General features: G+C 37.2%; 1 protein-coding gene across 2 annotated transcripts in view; it reads left to right on the forward strand.

Moving 5' to 3' along the window:
• LOC135216048 (carnitine O-palmitoyltransferase 1, liver isoform-like) overlaps nt 1-20,207 on the forward strand; it is a 201,343-nt gene that overhangs the window by 103,346 nt on the left and 77,790 nt on the right. For both annotated transcript variants that reach the window (XM_064251017.1, XM_064251019.1), the window contains one exon: nt 1,557-1,741. In XM_064251017.1, the coding sequence (XP_064107087.1) occupies nt 1,557-1,741 (185 nt within the window). The remainder of the gene's footprint in view (nt 1-1,556; nt 1,742-20,207) is intronic.

Genomic DNA, 20,207 nt, shown 5'->3' on the forward strand with positions numbered 1-20,207 from the left:
TTAGAGTAAATTGGACATCAGTGTCGTAATGTGATTTGAGTCTATATTCAGAAACTTTCCTTTGTATACATTGACAAAAATGGAAGAGGCAACCATAGTTAGAACATGAAGGAAATTCTGAGTTGATTGCATTCATGATCCCCACTTCAGAATTTTGGTTGCAATGCATAGATGAATGGAATTGTAAGCCAATTTTTAATGCCATGTACGTATGGTATACAGTTGTTCATATATACTGGGTACTTTTTTAATGTTCTGTCAGCAAACCAGTTAATAAGGGAGGTAGAAATAAATTGCAAGTTCTGGTATGTGGAAAAGATTAACATTTATCAAAAGGACCAGGATCAAACAAGAGGAATTGATCACGATTATTGGTTTTTGTTTTATCTTCTGTAAAAACCAAATCCTTCCTGTGCATAGGCACAACCAATCCAACTTAGTCTTTTTGTCGAACACAGTGCACTGTTCTCTTGATGCTATTTGTTGAAGGTAAAGCTGCAGCTACGGCTTGAGAAACTCGAGATGCTGCACTAGATATTATGACGTGGGGTAGTTCTCTGCTGTCTTTGCCTTATCTTTCACTTCATTCATAAATTGGTAAACTTCCACCCTCACAGGCTAGAATGCATGATTATGTTCTCTTAGAACAGTCCTCACATCAGTGTCTTATCGTTATTGTTCAGCTTTTGCGCGGATTTTCAAAATACTTACTTTTCCATCAGTTGTTTATCTTTTACAAATAAAAATCTGTTTAGAAGGAGTATTGGCTTTCCTTTTGAGCTCTTGACAAATTCAGCCATCTTCAAGTAGTGTGCTTATACTTTGAAATATATCATTACAGTGCTTTCCAAAAACTGACTTTTTTGTGTGTTGATATTTTACTTCAAGGTTTTTTTTAAGAAATATATTTGAATATCTGTTTTAGAAGAAATATTATTGAAGAATTGTCCTTTAGCAAATGCAATCATCACACACATGGCTGGGCTTGCACATAAGCTGCCTCTCAACCTTTATTGACTGACCTGAGTGTTTGTAAGTGAGTATATCTTTGTGGAATAAGGAAACATATGATTAATAAAAGTATTGTATATGCGTATACAGTATGTCAAACATGCATCTCTGCATCAATCTAGGCATTCCTAAAGTAAAAATAAAGGCATATTTTATATAGAGTTACATATTTTAGTCATGCAGTATGCATTGAGCACTTACCTGTCACATCAGCCCAATTTATTTTAAGGTAATTGGTTTGTAATAATAGCATATAATCGCTGTACTGTACTACTGTATAGAATTTTGTTCATACATGAACAAACCTTCGGTCTTAACAATAGGATCATTTCTAGCGCCTAGCTGGATCCAGTTAAAAAACAGATGAAAGCAAGGAATCACTTGACCGGATCCAGCTAGGCACTAGAAATGATCCTATTGTTAAGACCTCAGGTTTTTAGCTATGAAAAATACAAATTGTCTTAGAAAATTTATCATTTTAAGTTGGACAGTTCATGAGATTTTCAGTATTTACTTTTTATAGATATCTTTCTTTTCTCCCTCAGAGTACCTGGTAAGGAAATTGATGAGCTTATGCATTTTGACTCAAGAGAATCTCGACACATTGTAGTATGGCGACAAGGACTTTTCTACCAACTGGATATGTATGATGAGAAAAATCAGATCCTATCTGTCACTATATTGGAAAGACTCTTCCAGGAAATCATAGATGATGCAGATAAACACAAAGGTACAGGATTCATGGACTGCATTTGGAGGATATTTGAATGTTAGGTAGTTTATATTTAAACTGAAAGCTCCATTCATAATTTTCTTCCAGAGGTAACAATGAAAGACCTCTTAACCCTTAAACGCCGAAGCGGTAAAAAAAAAAAAAGTCTCCCGTGTGCCGGAGGTGTTTCAGAGTGAGCGCGGAAGCGGAAAAAATATTTTATTCAAAAAATCACAGCGTGCTTAGTTTTCAAGATTAAGAGTTCATTTTTGGCCCCTTTTTTTGTCATTGGCTGAAGTTTAGTATGCAACCATCAGAAATGAAAAAAATTATCATTATCATATATAAATAATACGATATATGATAGCGCAAAAACGAAATTTCATATATAATTGTATTCAAATTGCACTGTGCGCGAAACGGTTAAATGTAACAAGTTACTTCTTTTTTCGTTGTAATGTACACTAAATTGCGATAATTTTGGTATATAACACATTGTAAAACAATCAAAGCAACACAGAGAAAATATTATCACAAAATAATAAATGAATTCGTAACGCGCGGACGTAAACAAATATTTTTTTTCAAAAATTCACCATAAATCTAAATATTGTCCTAGAGACTTCCAATTTCTTTCAAAATGAATACAAATGATTGAATATTACTATACTGTAAGAATATTAGCCTACAAATGCAGTTTTTGACCTTATCTGACGAGTTAAAGTTGACCGAATGTCGAATTTTTTTATATATATTTTTTTATATGCAATTATTTCGGAAAATAAAAAAGAAAAGCTACAACCTCAAATATTTTTTGTTTTATTCTGGCATGATATTTCGCACATTTTCATATATAAAACTCTATGGAATAGCCTAATATGAAACAGAGCAAATATTCCGAGAATGGGGCGCATACGCATTTCGGAGATTTGTGGCGGAGAATCCTCGCGCGGAGGGAAGGAAGGAAATTTTTTTTTAAATTCACCATAAATCTAAATATTGTGCTAGAGACTTCGAATTTGTTTCAAGATGAAGATAAATGACTGAATATTACTAGACACTGTAAGATTTTTAGCTTACAATTGGGCTTTTTTTCTTTTTCTACCATTTTTGGTAGAGTCAAAAGTTGACCGAACGTGTTTTTTTTTTTCTATTTATCGTGATTTATATGCAAATATTTGAAAAATGAGAAAAGCTACAACCTTCAATGATTTTTTGTTGTATTCTACATGAAATTGCGCACATTTTCATATTATTAAAACTTTATGCTAATGGCTAATTTAAAATGGTGCAAACATTACCACAATCGCACACATGATTTTTTCGGAAGAGTTACCGCGCGGACAGTAAAGAAAATGTTATTTTTTTTTCATAAATTCACCATAAATCAAAATATTGTGCTAGAGACTTCCAATTTGTTGCAAAATGAAGGTGAATGCTTGAATATTACTAGAATATAAGCGTTTTAGCTTACAATTGCGTTTTCGACCATTTCGGTAGATCAAAGTTGACCGAAGGTTGAAAATTTGTCACTTATCATTTTCTATATGAAAATATTTCAAAATTGATAAAAGCTACAACCATGGTTGTTTTTTTAGTTGTATTGTGCATGAAATTGCGCACATTTTCATATATAAAACTTTATGTAACGGCTAATTTAAAATGGTGCAAACATTACCACAATCGCATGTATGATTTTTTTCGGAAGAGTTACCGCGCGGACGTAAGGAAAAAGTTTTTTCATAAATTCACCATAAATCGAAATATTGTGCCTAAGAGAGCTTCTAATTAGGTTGCAAAACAATGAAGGTAAATGATTTTGTGAATGTATTAAAGTAAAATATAGAGTTTTAGCTTACAATTGCGTTTTTTCGGGACCATTTCTCGGGTAGAGTCCAAAGTTGACCTAAAGGTTGAAATTTTGGCACTTAACGTTATTTATATAAAAATATCTCAAAAACTAATAAAAGCTACAATCATGAGTATTTTTTTGTTGTATTCTACATAAAAATGCACGCATTTTCATATATAATACTCATGTAACGGCTAATTTTTACAATGGTACAAAAATTATGTCAAAGTGACGAAATAATTTCCGAGATGTGTCACAGTACTTTTTTAGTGCGGCAGAAAGAAATTCGCGCTTGCGCGCCTCTTCTTAACGATTGTAAACAAAACAAAACACCTTGATCCGTGAACTCCCAGCATCCTCAAAGCGCGTGATTCAAGAGTTTTCAAGCTGGTAGGCCTAAAAGTATTTTTCCACGAATTTTTAAAAAACTTTTGTATGTCGACATAAAATAACGTCCATTCCGGCGTTAAGGGTTAACAATAAATGAAATTATTCTGCCAACCTCTGTGCAATAATCCCTTTAATGGAGAGTAATTTGAAGCATGCAAATAATATGGTTTAAGCTAGTTCCATATCACCATACATAATGTGTTTATAAAACAATTGTTTATTTTGCCCTGTAAGACTTAGTAGCCATAGTATTGTTTTCATTTCTAAAGGAAATGACATTGTGATTATTGATAAGAGAAATCACCTTTTTCATTAAACTTTGGTCATAGAATGAAGTTTGGCTTCCAAGTATGAAAACGAAGGCAGGTAATGGTTAGTATCTATAAATAAAAATGAAATTTTTCCTAATTTTATTCATCTATCTATCTATCTATCTATCTATATATATACATTGAGCTACAAATGTCCTATAATATCTAATTCGCTCTACCTCAGAATTAATATATTTTCACATATGCTTAACCGAAGGGGAATTTTTTAGGCGATAAGAGAATTGTCGGCTCCTGGGCGCAAACCCTTGAAACCATACAAATCCAGGACGACAAGCCTTTTGCGGTGGTGGGTTGGGTAAAAGCTTCACTTTCGTCCTGGATTTGTATGGTTTCAAGGGTTTGCGCCCAGGAGCCGACAATTCTCTTATTGCCTAAAAAATTCCTCTTCAGTTAAGCATAATATGAAAATATATTAACAATTCCGAGGTAGAGGGATTATTCGATATTAAAGGACATTTGTAGCTCGATGTAATAATATATGAATCACGGTAATGGTGATATTACTCATGCTATCTATCCTATCTTATTCTATCTAGTCCTATCTAATATAATATGATAATATATATTATATATATAATATTATATGATATAGTATATATATATATATATATACACATTATACATATTATATAATATATATATACTATACATATATTATATATATATTATAGATATATATTATATATATAATATGATATATATATATATTATAATATATATACACTATATATATATGTTATATACACATATATATATTATACCTATATATATATATAAATAAATATATATTTACTATATATATACCATATGCATACATATATACATATACATATACTATATAGACATATATATATATATATATATATATATATATATATATATACATATATACATATACATATCATATATTACATATACATATATATATATATATATATATATATATATATATATATATATATATATATATATATATATAGACATATATATATATATATATATATATATATATATATATATATATATATATTTATACACACACACACACACACACACACATATATATATATATATATATATATATATATATATATATATATATATATATATATATATATATATATATATATATATATATATATATATATATATATATATATAATATATATATATATATATATATATATATATATATATATAGATATCTAAATATATTGTGACAAAGTGCCAAGTATCTGGTTACTACACTTACCATTCATTGTTATCTCACAAAAGCCAGACACCTGATCCTTCATCACAGGTACTAAACGACTGAATGAATACTCTAAAGGCATAGTGATCCCTTAAACAACTTACCAGTATTGCAGAAAATCAGACTAAGTTCAGTAAAACAGGTGTGAAGTAATCTTATGTGTAATCAAATTAATTAAAGGGCATCACTCCATCATCAATAACTTTAAAAGTCTAAGTATTTCCCTGATTTCAGAAGTCTAAGTACTTCCCTGGTTCTAAGTCACTTCAAGTAAATTGAAGGAAAACAGCTCAATTACCACTCTATGTTTCTACCTAAGCAAATCATATTAATATACTGGTATAAAAGGAAACACTTATAAAAATTTTAAATAAAAAAATTTATTTCTGGGCCAAGCCCGTGTCGCTTTGTGAAATATCCTTTTAGTTCATATTTCTAAGGTAAAAATTGCTAACATTACCAGAGAAAAACCAAAATGGAATGTCAGAGTACTCTGACTCGCTCACCCTAAATAAAAAGAGGGTGTCGGTATGGTTTCTGGGGCGAGTGAAGCCACTACCACGGGCCTCTTGTCATTTAGATATCTCCTTCACAAAATCCCCCTGCTAGAGAGAGCTGATACACAGCCCGCATCAGCAACTACTACTACCAACACTCCCACGCTAACATCAGCGCCTCTAGCGGCCATCCTTTTCTGTTAGCAGATCTTACACGCACGTGTTTTTCTTTGCTGTGTATTATTTCGCTTTCTCTTTGGATTTATCATCACGAGGGAGCTTCAAGCTATTGCTGCAACTAAGTTAAGTACCGTCTAAGTGTTTCACGTAATTTTAGCCAGTTAGGACCCGTTTTATTACCTTTATTTAGGTTTTATAACTGTGCCTCCACCGCATGGCTACAGGCTCACCTACCCGGTTCGCCTATTGTGATTCCTTTTCAGTTCTTGCGGTCTCCCATACCATAGTAACTGTTCTATGCAGTTTTTTATTATTATATGCCTTCGTGACGTGCAAGATTCTGCTACGATTTTGCTTATTTTGTACTATTCAGGGAATCCAGCTCGATTGAGCTCATGCCTTTTTACCTTAGCCCAGTGTTCATGCATGCATGTGCCTTTGTCTAGGTCTGTTAGGCATGTAGGACTCATGTCCTTTTCTCCTAGTCCTACCACCCTGGCATTTGCCCTCCGTTCCTACGTACCGGCAGAGCCCAGCTCCCGAGTGGTTAGGCGCCCTCCCTCCAGGGTCGGTTTCCTAGCCTCTCTAGGACGTTCTTTTCTCTTCTTCTATGATTCCCTTCTTTTCTTTTATATTATGATCTTATTTTGTAATTTTGGTGTAGCATGTTGAGACGGTTAGAGTAGCCTAGGCTACCTCTTCGTTGGACCTACCGTCCATGTGGTCATATCACGTTCACGGTGGGCCAGGCGATCGCACTGAGCCACTGGCTCAGTACCCCTCCCTCCCTCCCCTCCCTCTACGGGGGTCGGGGAGGCACGTTCCGCTCGCTCACGTTGCCATGACAACACCCGAGCTTTCTCCCCTCTCCGGAGGGGATACGGGAGTCTCGTGTGGGGGTAGGGTTATAGATATTATATCTTGTCATACCGTTCTCTCTTTGGGCTCCACGGGGGGTCCCGGGCTGGTTCCGGGTTGAGGGTTCGGGGTCAGGAACTGGCCATTCTGGTTCGTACCACTCGTCGGGAGGAGCCCCCCTGGTCGGCGGTCCCCCCCTATCGCTTTCCTTTCCTACCCCGGTCTCCCCACCTCCCCCCCCCACCCCACCACCCCCCTTCTTTCCCTCCGCACCAGCGGCGGGATCGACTGGTTCCGCCAGCTCTTTGTGGGGGGGTGACGGAGAAGAGCTCCATACATGCTTCCTATGATTGTTGTTATTACTTTGTGTGTATTCCGCTAACCGGTGGAGCACCCTCTCATCGGGGTCTCCTTCGGTTGGCCTAAATTTCTATGGTGGAGCTATGCTCCTCCTTGTCTATTTATATGATTATTATTAGGTTAACTTTATCGCTTCTCCCCGCCGTACTTGTACCACCCCGGCGTTGAGTCTGGTTGCTAGTTTGGTGAAACTCCTTCTCCAGCGTACCGGAACCTGCTACTAGCATACTTGACCTATGGACTATCAAGAGAACAGGAGAAGGTTAACATATAATTCTCCGCTCCGGCATATGGTGGAGCATTATATTTCTTAACGGGCTAGCCCCGTTAACTAGTGTTGATCCTCATTTATCTGTCCACTTACAGGCTACCAACTGCCAGGAGTCCGGCTGTAACGCCGTACTCCAGGATCCCTGCGGTCATGAGATCTGCAGGACCCACGCCGTCTGCGCCATCCGCTTTGGGGACTCAGCGGTATGGCACCACGAGGCATGCTCGATATGTTACGAGCTAGTGGAACAATTTACCTCCGGTGTAAGTTTATATTGAATTCTTTCCGCTGTATAATAGAGATATATTAATTTTCATGAAGTATGATGAAATCTTGACATATATGGGCCATTCTCCAGCCTTCCTTGAGGCCTAAAATAACCTTCTCTTACAGGCCTCTGCCGTGAAGGACGCCGCGACAGCCACCCTGAAGGCCTGGGTCAGCGGCTTCGGAAAGAACGTAGCGAAGGGGCAGCCTTACATTTTGGATAAAGGTATGGCTCTCCGCCTCTTCCCCGGAGCGAAACCGACGTCCTACGTTGACCCGACAGTGGCGGCCCCATACATCTCGTCTATCCAGGTCCAGGTGGCCCAGGCGCTGGCGGCCCAGAGTAACCCCGAATTGGCAGACAACGTGGCGACCCTAGACCTTAACTTGGAACCGATGGCGGTAGGTGACCCAGGTGGTATGTTTGTTGAGGCAGGTTTGTTGGGGGCCCAAGGGCTTCCCTTGGCCCTTCTGGATCTTCTTCTTCCCCTGTCCACTCTTCTACATCTTTTCAAGGATTCTCAGAGAGTGAGATTTTGGCCAGACGGAAGTCCACTCAAATTATCCCCAAAGTAAAGGGGAAACAAGAGATCAAGACCCTGGAGAAGACAACGTCCAAAAAGACTACGTCTTCTGAGTCTCGTAAGTCTCCGGCTCACCATCCCGGAGCAGAGAGAACGAAGTCATCTTCGTCCTCACACTCAAAAGGGTCGAAGAGTAAATCCTCAAAGGATAAGGCTCAGGCCTCTGGTGATCCTCAGCCTTCTACCTCTACTGGGACGCACCCAAAAACACCTACAGTGTCTAAGGACCCAGCTCCTTTCGACACAGACGCATTTGCTGCGAACATTATGCAGCAAATGGGCAGTCTGGTAGGCAACCTAGTGCAGGATAAATTTGAGCAAATGTTATCACACATCTCGACATCCTTTGAGGAATCTGGTCAGTCTATTCGTAACATTTTGGAAAGGCTGACCAATCAAGAGAACCTCATGGCGGGTCTCAGAGAGAACACTCCAACAGTTCTCGCTCAACCTACCGTTGCTGTCCAAGCTATGCCTGATTATGATTCCCTACCTCCCTTCTCTGCTAACAACCCATGGAGGGTAGCAGCGTACGCTCCGTTCAAGGACGGTATGCTGACACTGCCAGACAGTGGCACTCGAAGAATAGAGGACTTCGAGTTCCACCCCGCTGGTCTACAACCTCCATTCATGGGTTACGCCCATCTTACAGAGACGGCGATGAGGAGGGAAGACAGGATCCCAAAGGAAACTGTCATTTACAGCCGGGATCAGGCCCAGAGGGAGTGGCTAGTGAGCTTAGACGACTGGGACTGCGTTAATACGAAGCTCCAGGCGTTTAAGAGCCCCTTTACCATCTTTGTGGCAGACAAAGAGACCCCTACTCCATTCACTACAAAGTTGGCAGAGGTGACTATCCAGGCCGCCATGAAGGATGAGCCTATGCCACAGCTCCGTGAAACGGAGCCAACATCCCTCCTGTTTCCCAGTGCTGAAGACCTTTGGACGGACCTACCATCCACTTTCACGTTAGGTAAACTCAAGCCGGACTGCGCAATAGCGCAGTTTAGCGAGAGACTCCCTAGATTACCTGACAATCTAATTCAGGCGGAATTTGATGCCAGATCTAGACTAGGGAGAACGCTGAATGCCTTGGTCATGACAGAGGTTGCCGCAATAACCTATGGCAGAGAACCTCTATTTAAGCTTTTAGCCAAGGCTCAAACACATACAGTTCAGTGCGACCTTTACGACTTCGTGGTCGCACGAAGAAACTGTAGAAAACGTGCTCCAGGAGGCGACTATTCGCCACAAGCCTAACAAACTGCTCGCCGCTCCTATCTTGGGTGCTGACCTCTTCCCAGAAGTTCTGGTGAATGAGGTTCGGCATGAGGTCACAAGGCTGAATCAAAGCCTTAAGGTCCGTTGGGGCCTTTCGGTTAAAAGGAAGCCTGAGACTTCTTCGGCATCTATTAAGAAGTCGAAGAAGCCCAGGAAGTTTACTCCCTATCAGGCTCCTCAACAACAGCAAATGGTCCAAGCAGTGCCGGTCTCTCAGGTGGTACAACCTTCCACCTCGAAGAACCAGGCTCAGCCTATCTTGTTCCTGACACCTCAGAACCAACCCTCTACCTCGTTTGCTGTCTCACCGGCCTTCAATCCAGTCTTTGAAGGCTAAGCATTCCAAACTTTTAACAAGTTTGGTAGAGGAAGCAGGGCTAGGGGTTCATTTTGCCAGAGAGGTGGCGGAAGAGCTCTTATCAGAGGAAAACACTTTCGTGGAGGACGTGGATCTCGACCGGCCCCAAGTCAGTGAGAACCCTCAGGTAGGAGGGAGACTGTTCCTTATCGATACAGATGGGGGTTCAGCAGTTGGGCACAAAGCATTGTGTCCAAGGGACTGGGATGGAGCTGGATCAAAGGTCCCCCTCCATCCAAGACCTTCTATCAGCAACCGACGACAGAACTGACAGAGTTTTCCGAAGAACTACTTCAGAAAGGGGTAGTATCAAAAGTCAAGCATTTAAAGTTTCAAGGTCACTTGTTCAGCGTGCCAAAGAAAGGCTCAACCAAAAGAAGAATAATCCTAGACTTATCCCGTCTAAACTTATTCATTCGTTGCGACAAGTTCAAAATGCTGACTATCTCGCAGGTGCGGACCTTACTTCCCCGTGGGGCCGTCACCACCTCTATCGATCTTACAGACGCATACTATCATATCCCAGTAGAGAGACACTTCCGCTCGTACCTAGGCTTCAGACTAGGAAACCAGGCATTCTCATTCAGTGATGCCTTTCGGGTTGAGCGTGGCACCCAGGATATTCACAAAGGTGGCGGAGTCAGTAGTTCAACAACTAAGGTCTCAAGGGATAATGGTAGTAGCGTATCTGGACGACTGGCTTGTTTGGGCAACAACCGTCGAAGAGTGCCAGAAAGCTACAACCAAAGTAATTCAGTTTCTGGAATATCTGGGATTCCAAATAAACAGATCCAAGTCCAGGCTAACGCCGGACACCGGCTTTCAATGGCTAGGCATTCAATGGGACTTGAAAGCCCACACTCTGTCAATTCCGTCGGACAAAAGGAAAAAAATAGCCAAAGCTACGAGGCAATTCCTCAAGTGCAAAAAAAGCATCTAGGAGAAACCAGGAAACAAGGAATCCTAGGTTTCTCTACAGTTGTGCCTCAGTGACAGACCGTTCTACTGAAGGCAAAATTAAAGGATATAAATCGGGTTTGGCGTTCGAGAGCAAACAACAAGTCTCGGGACAAGTTGTCAGCCATTCCGCCGGTTCTCTGCCAACATCTCCGCCCCTGGGCGGAAGTCAAGAATCTGTCCAAATCAGTGCCTCTTCAATTCCCCCCTCCGGCGTTGGTTATTCACACGGACGCATCTCTAAGCGGATGGGGAGGATACTCTCAATTCAAGAAAGTACAAGGGACTTGGTCCCCTCAGTTCTGCCAGCTTCACATAAATGTATTGGAAGCCATGGCAGTGTTCCTCACATTGAAGAGGCTTCTACCAGCCAAGAACTCTCATATCAAACTGGTACTGGACAGTGCAGTGGTAGTACACTGCATCAACAGGGGAGGATCCAATTCAAGTCATGTGAACCATGTCATGATAGCCATTTTTTCACTAGCAGCCAAGCACAAATGACATCTATCCTCCACCCATCTGGCGGGAGTAAGAAACGTGATAGCGGACGCTCTGTCTCGGTCAGTTCCACTAGAATCGTAATGGTCTCTGGACAAGCTCTCATTCCAGTGGATATGCCAAAGGGTCCCAGGCCTCCAGATGGATCTTTTCGCATCACAATCGAACCACAAGCTCCCGTGCTATGTGGCTCCCAACCTGGACCCTCTGGCTTATGCCACAGATGCCATGGCCATAGATTGGAATCAGTGGAAGAAAATATACATCTTTCCTCCAGTGAATCTTCTTCTATTGAAAGTTCTTCTATTGAAAGTCCTGAACAAACTCAGGACTTTCAAAGGACAAGTCGCTCTAGTAGCTCCACATTGGCCCAAGAGCAACTGGTTCCCTCTACTTCTGGAACTGGGTCTCCACCCTCAACGGATTCCCAATCCCAGGCTCTCTCAACAAGTACAAATGAGGACTGTGTTCGCTTCCTCAGGAATTCTCAAAACCCTAACTTATGGACTTCATGAAGTTCGCGGCTAAGAGAGATGCAAATATCGATCCACAAAATATCCTCTTCTTAGAATCGAATAAAAGAATCTCAACGTTACGTCAATATGACGCAGCGGTTAAGAAACTAGCAAATTTCCTGAAGGAAACAATCTCGAACCATGACTACTAACTTGGCTATTACATTCTTCAGATCATTATATTTGAAAAAGGTTTAGCAGCCACTACTACTATTACTACTAATAAGTCGGCTCTAAAGAAGATTTTTCAATTGGGCTTCAAAATAGACTTAACAGATTCTTATTTCTCGTCTATTCCCAAAGCGTGTGCTAGGCTCAGACCAACAGAGAGACCTAGCTCAGTTTCATGGTTCTTAAATGATGTTCTCAGATTGGCCTCAAACACTGATAACAATTCATGCAATTATATATCTTTACTAAGGAAAACACTCTTCCTCTTAAGTCTGGCCTCAGGAGCCAGAATATCTGAACTGTCGGCTCTCTCCAGAGATCCAGGCCACATAGAATTTCTCCCCTCAGGAGAAGTTCTCCTCTCCCCAGATAGAAAATTCTTGGCCAAAAATGAGGACCCCTTAATGAGATGGGCCCCTTGGAAGGTACCTCACCTTCCTCAAGACCCTTCTCTATATCCAGTAACCACCTTACGAGCCTTCCTCTCAAGGACATCTACTAGATGATCAGGTCCTTTATTCTTAAGAGAGAAAGGTGGCACTATTTCCTTAAAAGGAATTAGACAGCAAATCTTGTACTTTATTAAGCAAGCCAATACAGATTCCTTCCCTAAAGTCCACGACATTAGAGCTGTAGCCACCTCAATTAATTATTTCCAACACATGAATTTCGATGATCTTAAGAAATATACAGGCTGGAAATCACCGACAGTATTCAGACGCCATTACCTGAAATCTTTAGAAGCTTTAAAATTTCCAGCAGTGGCAGCGGGAAACACAGTTTCCCCTGATCCTGTCTAAGTAGTTAGCCATAGATCCAGATCTCCTTTCTACCTGCCTCAATAACATCCTTGCTGCTACCCTGCCACCAGGTTCACCACTAACCTATAAGCCTTAGTTGCAAAGGCTATAGAGTGAGGTTTTCCTTATTTTTTTGCTAGGAATCCTCACATTTGTATATATTTCATATTGTATGTATTACCTTATTATTCATTGTCATATTGTACTCCTATAATCTTTATTAGTAATAAGAATAATCCAACTAATCTAAGTTAATTTGAGTGTAAATTCACTAATTTGTATAATTTACAAGATTATATTTGTTTTTACTTATTTTACTTTTATTACTTTCCTTATTTTGTTTTCAATTTACCAAGTTTGTGGCCAATTCTCTGGTACTATTTCACAAAGCGACACGGGCTTGGCCCAGAAAAGGGATTTTGACGAAGGAAAAATCTATTTCTGGGCAATGGCCTGTGTTGCCCAGTGAAATCCCCCCCTTTTTTATTAACCCCACCCTTTAGCCCAAACTTGGTTCTCTGATATTAAAGGATGGCCGCTAGAGGCGCTGATGTTAGCGTGGGAGTGTTGGTAGTAGTAGTTGCTGATGCGGGCTGTGTATCAGCTCTCTCTAGCAGGGGGATTTTGTGAAGGAGATATCTAAATGACAAGAGGCCCGTGGTAGTGGCTTCACTCGCCCCAGAAACCATACCGACACCCTCTTTTTATTTAGGGTGAGCGAGTCAGAGTACTCTGACATTCCATTTTGGTTTTTCTCTGGTAATGTTAGCAATTTTTACCTTAGAAATATGAACTAAAAGGATATTTCACTGGGCGACACGGGCCATTGTCAAGAAATAGATTTTTCCTTCATCAAAATCCCTTTATCAAGCTCAAAATTTATAAGTGAAATTCACAATATCAGGGAAAATTACTGTTACTTGAAAACAAAGCAAAATTTAATAAATTCTTGAATTATTTAGCAAAATTAAATTAAAATTAATTTATCACAAAATTCAAGAAAATTAATTCAATCAAAATTCAAAAGTATTAGGAAATAATTAAAATTTGGAAATTAATTCACAAGGGTTAAATTCAATTAAATGTGCAATGATTAATTAATGAAAACAACCAAGTTAATCAAATTGTGAATGCAAATGAAAACAGAAAAATGTGGAAAATACCAAAATTGTAAAAAGCACCAATCACACAGAATATAAAATAAAAACACACACTTCAATAAGAAAATGGATAATGCACAAAAATTAACACTTAAATAAGAAAAAAATGAATCAAACACAAAACACAAAAATGTGCAATGTATAAAAATTAATATTGTTTCACTCAAACCATTGTAACTATTAGTTGCAACTCATAAAAATACAACACTTTGCCTTGTTTCTTTCTGCTGCAGCTAATTGTTTCTTTCTGCTGCAGCTTGTTTCACAATTTCACCACACAATAATTCACAAAAGGCACTGTTACACACTTGTACAATGTTTGTTCAGATTCCACAAAAAGCACTGAATAATCCTAAATAACTCTAAGAAATATCAAATCTGAAATTCACTAGTGACCAATGTCTAAATATAAAATCTTTACGTTACGTTAGTATCAAATCAAAAGTGGCATGCGAGAGAGAGAGGGAGATGTCTGAACGCTATGAAGATTTAAGTCTGAGTGAAACACTCTTCCTTACGGAAACTGGACAGTGGATCTGGCACAAAAACGTTTTGGGCATATGAAAGATGATGCAATCCTTCTAGAAGCTTCTATTATGACATAACTTTACAGGAAAATCGTGAAATCTGCACTTGCTATTCAGCAAAGATGTACGAGTATGAAACGAGTCATGTACATACGAGTCATGTACGTAGTATGGCTCAACAAAGACTTGATCGAAGCAAAAGTCCCTATCAGATGTGATGACAGATTTGGAAAACACAACGGTGATCTCGAGATCTCTAATCAAACGTGTTGACAGGTTTGGAAAACAAAGCAGAGACTTCGGGGTCTCTTAAACTCGAGGCGATGACATAATAGGAAAATAACTCTAGCTTTGAATGGACAAAGTTAATCTCTCTCTCTTTCTTCTCTTTTCATACTACGTTATATATTCTTTTACATTATGTTTTGTGAAATCTGAACACACATTTAAGACATCCTATAACTAAGCTAGCTAAGGAATCTGAAAAGTGTTGTAAAACTCTATATATAACATTTCATACAGTCTAGGAAAAGAAATATGCATTTTGAAAGTAGCAACATATAATATAACGCCCCCCCCCCCAGAAGATTGGTTATATCAGCGTTGAATCCAACGATTCGCAACGGGATAAATAATAGCAACTACATTGTTTTCTGCCACTAATGTGCTGCACTCGTAAGTTATACTGTTGCAAGCACAAAGACCACCTGGTCAGTCTTTGATTATGATTTTTCATTCGCTGAATAAATGATAGAGGATTGTGATCAGACAACATTAAAATTTCTTCATTCCTAGGTCTGTTCACATACACTACAAACTTTTTAAATCCTGAGATTAACGCTAAAGTTTCCTTCTCGATTGTCGAGTATACTTTCTGATGTTTTTTCAGTTTTGAAGACATTACGCACACAGGGTGGTAGATATTATTTTCATCTTCTTGAAGAAGAACAGCTCCAATGCCACAGTCAGAAGCATCAACTTGTATCACAAATTTCTTGTTGAAGTCTGGAGCTTGAAGTACTGGTCTTGAAGTTAAAATGGCTTTTACCTTCTCAAAGGATTCTTGACACTCTGGAGTCCAAACAAACTTTGCTTTGGGACCAGTTAAGTCTGTCAAGGGGAGCTACTACGGCTGAGAAATTTGGGCAGAAGCGACAATAGAATCCTGCCATGCCCAAAAATCTTTGTAGCTGTTTTACTGGAGCAAGAAGGCCTTTCCCAACTTCAAACCCAAGATACTGCACAGTTGCCTTTCCAAACTCACTCTTCTTTAGGTTGACTGTTAATCCTGCTTCTTGAAGTTTCTTGAAAACTTTCCTCAGAATCTTCAGATGTTCTTCCCATGTTGTAGAGTAAACCACTGTGTCATCCAGGTATACACCTACTCCTTCTATCGATCCTAGCAGTTGATCCATCACTCGTTGGAATGTTGCAGGTGCATTCATCAGTCCAAATGGCAGAACAGTGTACTGATACAGTCCAAAAGGAGTTGTAAAAGCTGACAGCAACTTAGCATTCTCATCTAAGGGAATTTGATAATATCCTTTCAACAAGTCTATCTTGGTAAACAAAGGGCATTGGCCCATTGTATTTATTAGATGGATATATTTTATATATATATTAGATAATATATATAGAGAGAATATAGATATATATATATATATGATTATGATATACTATAATATAGATATTAAGATATATAATATATATATATATATAAGATAATATATAGATTCTAAGCTATATATAGTATATTATAGAGATACATATATATATAGATATATAAAATATCTATATATGATCTTCTATGTCATATATTATAGATATTTCTGTATATATATTATATAATGATCTTATATTATATGTAATTATCTATATCTATCTATATATATGTCTCTCTCTCTGTTATATTCTAGTATATTGTCTCTATGTATATCATCTTCTCATATCTAGAATATATATATATATATCTGTTAATAATTAATCTATATTGTCTATTATATCTCTCTCTTATTCTTGTCTGTCTATATATGTTGTTCCTCTATCTCTCTGTCTGTATTTTGTGATGAAATTGTATACATCTCTACTCTCTATATATATATATATTCTATTCTAATATGAATATTGTCTATCTATATATATATTGTTTCTATGTATATAAATATGTCTACCAGGCGGCCCCATCAGGTTAGCGGCAGGGGTTCCGTTCCTGGCCACCGACGCCAAGCGATTTTCGACGCTGAGCGATTTTAAAAGCCTACGGCCGCCGCACACCTTCTTACGAAACTCTAGACCAGTCAAAGGCGCCGTAATCCCACAACGGCGCAATAAGTAAAATTATATTTATGCAGTATAGTACTATAGAATTTACTGTACAGTACATGTGCGTGTCTAGAGTATGTAAAGATATAATAAAGTTTATACATGTACAGTACGCTGTAGTGTTCAGGTTACGATCATCAGTCTTACGATAGTTCGATTTTATGAGAGATCAAAAATTACAATGGCCTAACTTTATCCATCTTCTAGTTACATAAGTTCAATAACAGCAAAAGAGAATGATGAAAGTATGGTTTTAACGTTATACTCGTTGCGTGAACGTGTACAACCATGAACAACCAAACGGAAAACTACTTTTTTTTTTCTAAGTACAACCGAACTGGATAACATCTGTTTGCTTGTATTTCGATCATCGTACTACAGTGCAACATTACCGTATTTGTTATAATGGCGTTGATGTATAGAATAGAACTGAGATATCTTAATGTAATAACTTTATTCGCTATAGATCAGAGATCAATATAGATAAAGATCAATCGGGAAATATACCGTTAAATTTAAACCTAATTATGACTGAAGCTGAGAAAACTGTTCAAGCTGCTAATGACTATTATCGTACATCGGCAACAAGGATAAAACTGCAGTAAACGTCTGCCATCACACACAACCATAGATAAAATTGGGATAAAATCATTTTAATCAAAACTACTGTGCTTGAAAGAACACATTTTACTGTTGTTTTCACGCCGATATAAGATAAATAACGTAAAGTTCGTATTACGATGATAAAGGATTACGTAATTGCGAACAGAATCACGTAATTTTTTATGCAAAAAAATAAAACATGCCGCCAACGTAATCTGTTAACGAAAAAAAACAAAATAGTAGTTCAACATTCACAACGAGACATATTCAATAAATATTTCCACCTGAAAACACGCTGTATAAGGAAAAAATAACTTTGTCTCATATAAGTCAAATATCTAGATATTCGTTTATGCTAACTAGAAGCAAGAGCATTCGCTCAGAATTGCGTTATTGGTGAAACAGACTCGTATTCATCAGCTGATTTCAAACCACAACATTGGCCGCTCCGCGGAATACGGGCTCAAGTTTGCCGTAGTATTTTAAAATACAAAAATATGAGAATACATACAATATTCTTGGATACAGTGAAATAATGTTTAACTTTTTAAATTAAATGGATTTATGGAAAAGATGCATAATTTAATAAAATAACACAATGCATTTTTCGGAACTGGCGGACAAGAACGAACATGAAAAACCCATCCCCTGACAACGTGGAGCGTAGTTACAAAGGCTGCCTTAATTTGTATCTTATTTCTGTACAAAAAAATGAAAATACCTTTACGCAATATATTTTCATACACATTTTAAACATAAAAGCATAAACATTTGAAAAATCGACACATCGATCGCTAAATTTGCACCTTTTTTTTTTTTTTAACTATATTTTGGTATTTTTGGAAGAGCGGCAGACGGCGGCAGTGCAAATTAGCGATCAATGTGTTGATTTTATAAATGTTTTTGCTGTTTATGTTTAAAATGTATGAAAATGTATATGAATATGAATAGGGTATTTTTATTTCTGTGCAGAAATATGATAAAAAGGCAGCTTTTGAAACTCCCCTTCAAGTTATCGACTACGATGTGTTTTTCAAGTTCGTTCTTGTATGCCGCGGCGGCATACGAGAACGAACTTGAAAAACACATCTAGTCGATAACTTGAAGGGGAGTTTCAAAGCTGCCTTTTTATCATATTTCTGCACAGAAATAAAAATACCCTATTCGTAATACATTTCCATACACATTTTAAACATAAAAGCAGAAACATTTATAAAATCAACACATTGATCGCTAATTTGCACTTCTTTTAAATCGATATTTTCGAAAGACGGCAAGGCTGGGGCGCTTACAGAAAGAACATGAAAAAAAACATCGTATTTGGTATCGTGAAGGGCAGTTTCAAAAGCTGCCTTTGTATCATATTTCTGTACAGAAATAAAAATGCCTTTTGTTCACTAATAACCCACCTTTTCACACACATTTTAAACAAAAAGCATGAACAATTATGAATCGACACATCCATAGCTAAATTTGCACTTATGTAACTCGATATTTTCGGCATAGAACAGCGTCAGAGGCATATATTTTACCCTAATACCTACGTAATAACTCTCCATAAAATTTGTTAATATAATTTGCATAACCTTTATGGTCTGAACGGCATTTCTACATATGTATGAACTCGTTAGACAACCGGCGCTAGCGGCGCTGTTAACTGAAATTTGTGCCGTAAAGATACCTTTAAAATGCCTTATTTTTTTAATGAATATTTTTGACGACCGCCGTAAAACGATTCGCCGTTGAGTGATTGCGCCGTTAACCGCGGGCCGCCTGTATATATATATATATATATATATATATATATATATATATATATATATATATATATATATATATATATATGTATATATATATATATATATATATATATATATATATATATATATATATATATGTATATATGTATATATATATGTATATATATATATATATATATATATATATATATATATATATATATATTATATATATATATATATATATATATATATATATATATATATATATATATATATATATATATATATATATATATATATATATATATATACATATATATATATATATATATATATATATATATATATATATATATATATATATATATATATATATATATATATATACATATATATACATATATATATATATATATATATATATATATATATATATATATATATATACATATATATACATATATATACATATATATATATATATATATATATATATATATATATATATATATATATATATATATATATATATATACATATATATATATATATATTATATATATATATATATATATATACATACATATATATATTATATATTTATATATATACAGGCGGTCCCCGGGTTACGACCCCGGTTCCGGCTTAACGACGTTCCGAGGGTTACGACGCTTTTTCTTAAATATTCAATGAAAAATCCGTCC

Source organism: Macrobrachium nipponense, chromosome 6 (assembly GCF_015104395.2).
Source record: "Macrobrachium nipponense isolate FS-2020 chromosome 6, ASM1510439v2, whole genome shotgun sequence".
Lineage (NCBI taxonomy): Eukaryota > Metazoa > Arthropoda > Malacostraca > Decapoda > Palaemonidae > Macrobrachium > Macrobrachium nipponense.